Here is a 7,972-nt window from a genome sequence, read left to right as displayed (position 1 = left end):
ACATTTATCTCTAAATCAGTTTTAATTTAACAATTTGATTGTTTTCTCTTTAACAATACAGATTCTAGAAACTCTGACCACTGATACACATGAATAATAACATTTTCAGATATTCACTTATTTTCTTTATCAAATAAACAGTGAATGAATAATTAAAATAAGGTAGTAAATACAATAAAACTCATAATTTTTTTTTAAAATTAAAAAGAAGAGTTTCTAAATAGGAAAAAATATGTCATTTTAAATAAATAATTAATACTTTAGAGGTTAAACTGAGGAATGCTCAATACTTTATGAATACTTAAATAATTTAAAAAATATTCAATACCTGTATGTTAAAATTGTAAATAAATATTAATTTTTAACTGAAAAAAATTCAAGTTACACATGATTAAAAAATAGTAACAGAATAATGTATAATTTTGAGAGAGATTTTAAGAGCAACTTTAAGGAGGGTTTATGACAGTGCGTTTGCTGTTACAATCCACAAAGCGGATGAATCTACCATTGGGTTTTTTAGATAATCATCATTGTTAGAGCTGAATAATCTAATACAGATAAATATTTTTTTCATCAAAAATGGTGGTAAGAAAATTAAAACAAATCCTAATGTTTCTCTTATTAGAAAGTTAAAGCATTACAAAAGTACATAGTTAGAAGAAAAAAAAGGTTAAATATATTTTTAGTTCCTAAATTATCAAGTGAATTTGTTTTTAGTCTCTCTTTCAAATTAAGCTACATTTTGATCTTTCTTCTTAAGGAAACCATAATTTTTCGTCCTCCAAAATTAACAGCGTTAAAAATAAGCTGAGGTGGCTAACGGTGGTATGACATGTCGTTTTTTTTCTGACACCAGTTAATCTTTCTCAGCTCCTCTCCCTCCCTCTCCCTCCGACAATACCATAGCCACCTCCGGCGCCACCTCGAACATCTTCGGCGCCACCATCAACCGTGAAACCCCCATGTGCAACCACCCTCCACCACGCTCACCTCCATAGCCAACGTAAAACCTCCATCTCCACTGCCCAGAAAATTCCCAAATCGCGTATCAGTTCATCTCCACCCACCACCATAGAGACCCAAATCAGAAAACTAAAACTACCCAAACCTTCATCAGCACAACGCCCCCCCCCCCTACCCACCCACCACCTCCCCATTAGCCCAACATCGCTTCCACCCGCTGCCCCTTCTCGCGTCGCTTCCTCAAATTCCTCGTCATGTCCCTCACCGCAACACCTTCCAAAAATACCACCACAACCACTGCCCTCAACACCCTACCCCCGAGCCCCCACAACTTCGCGTCTCCCCAATCCCTCTCCGATTGGATCAAACCCAGCCTCCTCTCCGAGTCCTTCACCTCGTTGGGCGTCAAGCCCGACACCAAAAACGTGCACAGCCTCTGGCTCAAACTCTCCCAGGGAGAAACCTCCCTCGCCGACTCCAGTCCTCCGATTCAGATAGTCCACGTCGTCCTCGTCTGTGTCACCGCCAAAAACGACAAGGTCCTCGTCGAGTCGCACCAGGAGTTGTCCGATGGCAACATCCGGAAGCGCGGCAGGCCCTTATCGAAGAAGATGAAGCCCAACGAGGACCCCGAGTCCGTCGTTGTCAGAGGCATTTTCGAAGAGCTTGGCTCTGCGATTCGGGTTCGTACCCGGGTTTGCCCAGTTGGGTGTTTTGTTGTTTCCTTCTTGAATGTCAATTACTTCATTTTGTTCAAATGAATTCAGAAATAGGAGTGGTAATCAGATAATGGGTTGAATGAGTTGTTGTTAAGTTGTAGCTAATGAATTCAGCCTGTGTTGGTATTTGTGATGCGGAAGGGAGGGGAGGGTCGTCGGTGGCTGAGGAGGCGGTGGGAACATCCATGGTGGGGAAATGGGGTTGGGTTGGTGGAACGGGAGAAAATCTGGGAAGATTGATGTCAGAAAAAAAAATGATGTGGCACTCCACCGTCAGCCAGCTCAGCATTTTTTTAACGCTCTTAGTTTTAGAGGACGAAAAATTATGGTTTCCTTAAAAAGAAGGATCAAAATGTAGCTTAAGTTGAAAGATGGATTAAAAACAATTTCGTTTGATAGTATAGGGACTAAAAACATATTTAACCTTAAAAAATAAAGTTAAAGGATAAAACTTAAATATAGGATTTGGAGTATTGTTTAAAACGGTTTTTCAATTAGAAAAAAATTATTTAAATAATTTATTTGATAAGTGTTTGCATAAAAGAATTATGTAAATATTAAGGTGGTGTTATTAAAACATATTTATGATAATAAAAAATAACATGTAAGTGATTAAAGACTAATTGATATTTAATATGTTACACTTAGATTTTAGATTTTAGATTTTCACCAAAAGAAACATACAAAGAATACGAATGAGAATATATACTCCACCATATTATGCCAAGAAGCGCATCTGGTGTAGTGGTATCATAGTACCCTCCCACGGTACTGACCGGGGTTCGATTCCCCGGATGCGCATGATGGATGGAGTCTCTTCCATTACTTTTATCTAATAAAATTTCATTTTCTTGTAATCAATATTTAATTTTAATATTTTTAACCATTGTTAATTCAATCAATAAAAATAGAATAAACTTATTTTTCTATTATAGATGTAATGTTTAAACCCTCATTTGGTCATTATATTTATTGGTAATCTCAAGTCGGTTTTCGTTTTTTTCGGTCATAAATTTGTAAAATTGAGCCAATTAAGCCATTTCTGTTAAGTTTTTAACTGTGATGACGTGGTGTACACTGATGTAAAAATATTTTATTATGTGGAATTTTTTTTAAAATTAAGAGTTTTTTATGTGGAAGGAGGAACAAAAATTAGGTTTTGAGATTGCAAGATATCAAAAAAGGTTTTCGCCGCCAACACCATAAAATCTCAATCATCCTCGTCGCCCTTCCTCTTTCAAGCACCGCAATCTCTCCGTATCTCTGTCTCTGCCGCCATGTCTTCTGCCTCCGTCCCTGATTCTGTGTCATATGACACCCCCAAAAGTAAATCCCTAATTGTACAACGACCCATCACTGGCGACAAAAGTGCTTCCGATCTAAATCCCTCACACCAAGGTGAGGGTTCGGGGAAGCAGAATAAGCGGAAGAGAAATGATGAGCCCCAAAGGACAGAGACGAAGAGGCACAAGGCCATTGAACACTTTTCATCAAGGAGAAGAGTTTTCTTAAACAATGAAGTTTTCTTTTAAGATAACTTGTAGAAAAAAATTTCTTTAATGAAGGTTCCACACTAGATTTGGGTTGTTCACCACTTCACCTCTTCCTTTCCAGTTTTATCTGTACTGAGCTAAAATTTGTCTTTAAGGAAAAAAAAAAAATCTACCCACCATCAGCCTCTTGCAATTCACAAATTAGTCTTAGAATCAGTTTCACTGAAATTAAATTAAAACTAAATCCTGTTGTATAAAATGTGCAAAAAAATATCTTCAAAGTTTTATTCAGAATCTAAGGGAAAAAACGCATTCCAAATGCACAAAGGAAAAATAAAACTTCCTTAGACAAGGAAAGATTCGCAGTACTCCCCATGACTTTTCCACCTGACCCCACCAACTACAACAACAGAGCAGAGCAATAATACTGGTATCTGAGTAAGAAATTTAACTTTGACTTGATCTCCATCAATAATACAAAGAGAAAGTTTTACCATGTAATTTGCACCCACTACCAAACCCCATTTGTAATTATCAGACAGACAAATGCCGCTTTTACAAAACCACGAAAACCAACCGCGACTTCTCCTCGTCGCGCCTTCACCAGCAACCTCAGCCAAACCCAGAAAATCCTGGCTTCCATGGAACCGCAACTTCTCCTTGTCGCACAACCATCATACCCCCCTTGTTCATCACTTCGACCACTTTCCTAACTCAAAGCAAATAAAATCCCTAAATTTTAACATAAACTAATTAAATTTTGCCATGTCATAATGTCTTAATTTAAATAAAAATTCCACGTAATCAAACAGTGCACATCAACCTATTAAGTGTGCACTACGTCAGCATCTGCAGACGGCGTCAGTGAAAACTTAACGGAGAGGGCTTAATTGGCTCAATTTTACAAGTTTATGAACCCAATTGAGACCGAAAAAAAACGAGGACCCACTTGAGATTGACCAACAAACATGAGGACCAAATGAGGGTTTAAACCTATATATAATTGATAAATTGTGAAACTTATCATATAGATGTATGTTTATGTGACAAGGATTACGTATATTTTTGTGTTTAATTTACAGTGAAAATTAAAATTAATTTTTTTTAAAATTTTAGATTAATTTAAGTGTATCTTAACTGTTAATAGTTAGTTTTTACAAAATGTACATTGATTGTGGTTTCATCTCCACCGTTTCTCCACTTTCCCACCTTCTACAAGTGCATTTACCCTTTAAAGGCGTTTAACTTTAGCGGCATTTCTCTTCCACCTATCAACATGAATTAAAATCTATGAATCAATTCGGTCCATTATGGATTTGGATTAAGTTAAGCTTAAAAAAATGTAATTTTTTTATAAGACTAATTTTCATTCTTATCTACTTAGAACTCGGCTTGGGTGAACCGAGTTGGCTCATCAATTCACCTAATTTAATTTAATTATTTATTTTTTGTGTTTCAATATTATTATTTAACACTTTCTTTATCGTATTATAGATGGGATAAGGAAGAAGGTGTTTCAAGAGAGAAAAATATTATGAATTTATCTATTTAAGACTCTAAAGTGGAAAAAAAATTATCAAAATTAGAAACTTAAAAATTTATTTATTTGCTTTTTGTGTTTGCTTTTGGATTACATTTAAATTATATAGTATTATTATTTTATTTTAAATAATATATAATAGAGTTTAACATCATTTTAGAGTGAAATTTATTTAGATTTGTATTAAAAAAATGTAATTTTTTTTTGAAAAAACAATTATAATTAAGTGAACTAGGGAACCAATCCGTTTAACCCACTAACCAATGCGTCAGAACGAGTTTTAATTTTTTCAACTTGCTAATAAATTAATTAAATTAGGTTAGGTTACTAAACATGTGTTGGACTGAGTCAGGTCATATAACCTGTTTTAACAACATTACTTTCACTTACATTCTATTCCTCTGGGTGTCCCTCTGTGGCGCTTCCCTACTGTAGGAAAAGCATCCCGTACAACCAAGTAACATAAATTTTTATTTTTACGTCAAAATAAAGAAAATAAACATCAATAATGAAATTGAAGTTATATCATGATTTACAAGATTAAAATCTTGGCTGTTATGACTGATATATCTTTCAAAATTTGGAAGCTCCATCTCATACATTTTATTTATCATTATCATGGTTGTTAATGACTGTCCACTAATCCCAAATTCTTTAATTAAATCTTCTTCGTAAGAGGAAGAAACTATTAATTTCTCTCTTTCTTTTCTTTGTTAATTTATCATCTTTAATAATGTACAACTGTTCATGTTCTCTTTTGTTATGTACATGACTTGTGAGAATATTGTTCTTTTGCTGTCATTTATTTGCGAGAATGTGTGAATGTTGATTAAGATCCAAAAAGAGGAAGCACTAAAACATTAGCCATCCATATAGGTTCCTTTCACGGAAAGTAACACATGAAAACACTTGGAGAAATACGTAAACGCACTTGAGAAAGATAAATATCACAAATAATCATAATATTAATGTTATCATAAGTTATGTGTAACTACTTTACAAGGGTTATTTTAGTCTTATAATTCATTGAATTTATTTTATATGAGAATCTTATTTATTTACTCGAATCATATTCATAACAATTTTATCTTGACCATGTGACATATTTACAGTGTTGATTATTTTTTTCTTAATATTTCACATGATAATTTGTAAAATGTAGGTGACATATATGGAGAAGAAATTGAAAAAAGCACTTGTCTCATTTGACTGTTTATGTTTGGATATATAGTTACATATTTTAGTTTTTGTCATTTTAAATGTAATGAATATTTTATATTTATATTTTATGTTTATTTATTTAAATTGATTTTTAGTTTCAAACTTTTAAATGTGATTTGTCTGTTTATTAGAATATGATAATTATTTGTAGCAACTACTGTTATCACAATTTCTAATAATAATAATGATGATGATAATAGATATTAATTAATTATCACATAAAGTTTGATAATATAATAATAATAATAATAATAATAATTAATAATTAATAATTAATAGTGATAACTAATTAACTTTTTATTTGATAATTTGTTATTTATCACTGTTACAAAAAAATATACTAGGGAAAATAAATTTGTCATTATTGTCTTATATATTTGTGATATTTCATTAGTCACTATAACACAAAATTACTAATGACAATTATTTTTGTCACAATAAAATTTAATTTTAGTAACATTTAAAATTAAATTCAGAATTATAACAATGACAAAAGTTTTAGTAACAACTTTGATATCGTCACAAAGTAATATTAATGACGTATTTCTATGTTTTGGTGATAATTATAATAAATTTTTCTTGTAGGATTGTTAAAAAATATAAACCAAATTATTAGGATACCGGAAGCGATTTATTTGAAATGTGATAATTTAGTCTTTTTAGATTTCTAGTCAGTATAAATATATAATGTATTTCAAAGTTATTATAAGAGAAAATAGAAGAATAGTATAAACTTGGAAGATATAACATATGCAAGGGTAATTTGTTCAAAAGATAACGATAACAACAGCAAATTTCCATTACATAAAACTTGAAAAGATGAATATGGGAAGCCGCGCAACGAATTTGATGAACTTATGGTGGCAATGCATCTTTTGAACTATTGAGAACACGACATGAGGTGAAATGGGTCGGTCTCTATTTACTGCTTAGATTGGGCTGCATGGCAAGAACCTTAGACCAAGCTGGTCTTGCTGTAATATCAGCAATCCATGCAGTAACATGTGGTCGTGATTCAAACAACTTCTTGCTCGGTGTGTTCATCAAGTAATGAAGGGTGGGAAGGTGATGCAGATCCGCCAAGGTGAAACACTCACCTGCTAAGTATTTGTTTTGAGACAGTGTTTTCTCGTAGAAATCAAGAATAGTACCTAGTTTCCCTTCTGTCTCTTCTACAGCCGCCAGATCCGTAGGAATCCCATACATAGGCTTTACTGCAACCTCCCATACAAGTTTTGAAGCTGCTTGATCGTACTTTTGGCTCTCTATTTCCATCCACATTCTCACTATTGCCATCTTCTTCGAGTCGTTGCATATCAGTTGGGTCCCCTTATCAGCATACTCATGAACAATATATTGAGTTATTGCCCTTGATTCTGTGTTTCAAATTGTTAGTTCCATGTTCCTGTCTACTAATGTACATTTACACATGCTATACCATATAATATCATTATACTGAAATTTCTTAAAAGTCATAAAATTTGGTGAAATTCACTTGTGATTCTGTAATTTTCTAGAAATTTTAACCGTAATTTTCTAACAGATGAACATATATAGAATGTAATTTACATCATCATAATCAATGTCGATTGTTAAACTGATATAGTATGGTCCAAAGTAGAAAGGATCCTTGATAAGTGTTAGCAGAAGAAAACCTGTTAAAAGAATGTATTGTTTCTTAGTATATATCAATGAGTGTATATATTTAATCATATATATCATACCAAAGAGCTTCAAATCTCCATCTTCGAACGCTGGAACTTGCCCAAATGGCTGCATCAGATGGAGGTGAATAGCAGAATTGAAAATTAGCTAAACAAGGGAAAATATCACTGGAGTAGTCACAACAAAATTTTACTTAATGCTTACGTTGAGCAAAATGAAGGGTTCCTTTTTGTGTTCACCATTTTTCATGTCAACGTGAACAAACTCAAATTCAACCTCCTTCTCGTACAGGGAAGCAGTAGCTCGCATGGTGGCTGTTGAGAAGGGGCTTCCATGAAGTTTAATTGTCGCCATGATTGAATCAGAAAATT

General features: G+C 33.2%; 1 protein-coding gene, 1 non-coding gene and 1 pseudogene across 2 annotated transcripts; 1 reads left to right on the top strand and 2 right to left on the bottom strand.

Moving 5' to 3' along the window:
• Positions 1 to 1,156: 1,156 nt before the first annotated feature.
• Positions 1,157 to 1,869, bottom strand: LOC128195825 (uncharacterized; annotated as a pseudogene).
• Positions 1,870 to 2,412: 543 nt separating this feature from the next.
• TRNAG-CCC (transfer RNA glycine (anticodon CCC)) lies at positions 2,413 to 2,483 on the top strand. The gene has a single exon. It is a non-coding gene; the product is annotated as a tRNA-Gly (tRNA).
• Positions 2,484 to 6,711: 4,228 nt separating this feature from the next.
• Positions 6,712 to 7,972, bottom strand: LOC108325770 (glutathione S-transferase). The gene is made up of 3 exons (XM_017558859.2): positions 7,806 to 7,972; positions 7,661 to 7,709; positions 6,712 to 7,312 (listed from the first exon to the last, which is right to left on the bottom strand). Exons 1-3 carry the CDS (start codon positions 7,953 to 7,955, stop codon positions 6,855 to 6,857), a joined length of 657 nt encoding a protein of 218 aa, XP_017414348.1. The 5' UTR covers positions 7,956 to 7,972; the 3' UTR covers positions 6,712 to 6,854.

The sequence above is a fragment of the Vigna angularis genome, chromosome 3, assembly GCF_016808095.1.
Source record: "Vigna angularis cultivar LongXiaoDou No.4 chromosome 3, ASM1680809v1, whole genome shotgun sequence".
NCBI lineage: Eukaryota > Viridiplantae > Streptophyta > Magnoliopsida > Fabales > Fabaceae > Vigna > Vigna angularis.
The sequence above is the reverse complement of the archived record's forward strand: the minus strand, read 5'-3'. Positions and strand labels throughout refer to the sequence as shown.

What these genes read in the sequence shown, in the direction of transcription:
- LOC108325770 (XM_017558859.2), bottom strand. Translation starts at nt 7,955, where the DNA reads ATGGCGACAATTAAACTTCATGGAAGCCCCTTCTCAACAGCCACCATG. An exon ending in AACCCTTCATTTTGCTCAAC is followed by an intron (nt 7,710 to 7,805) that starts GTAAGCATTAAG and finishes CATCTGATGCAG; the next exon opens with CCATTTGGGCAAGTTCCAGC. An exon ending in TGGAGATTTGAAGCTCTTTG is followed by an intron (nt 7,313 to 7,660) that starts GTATGATATATA and finishes TTTGAAACACAG; the next exon opens with AATCAAGGGCAATAACTCAA.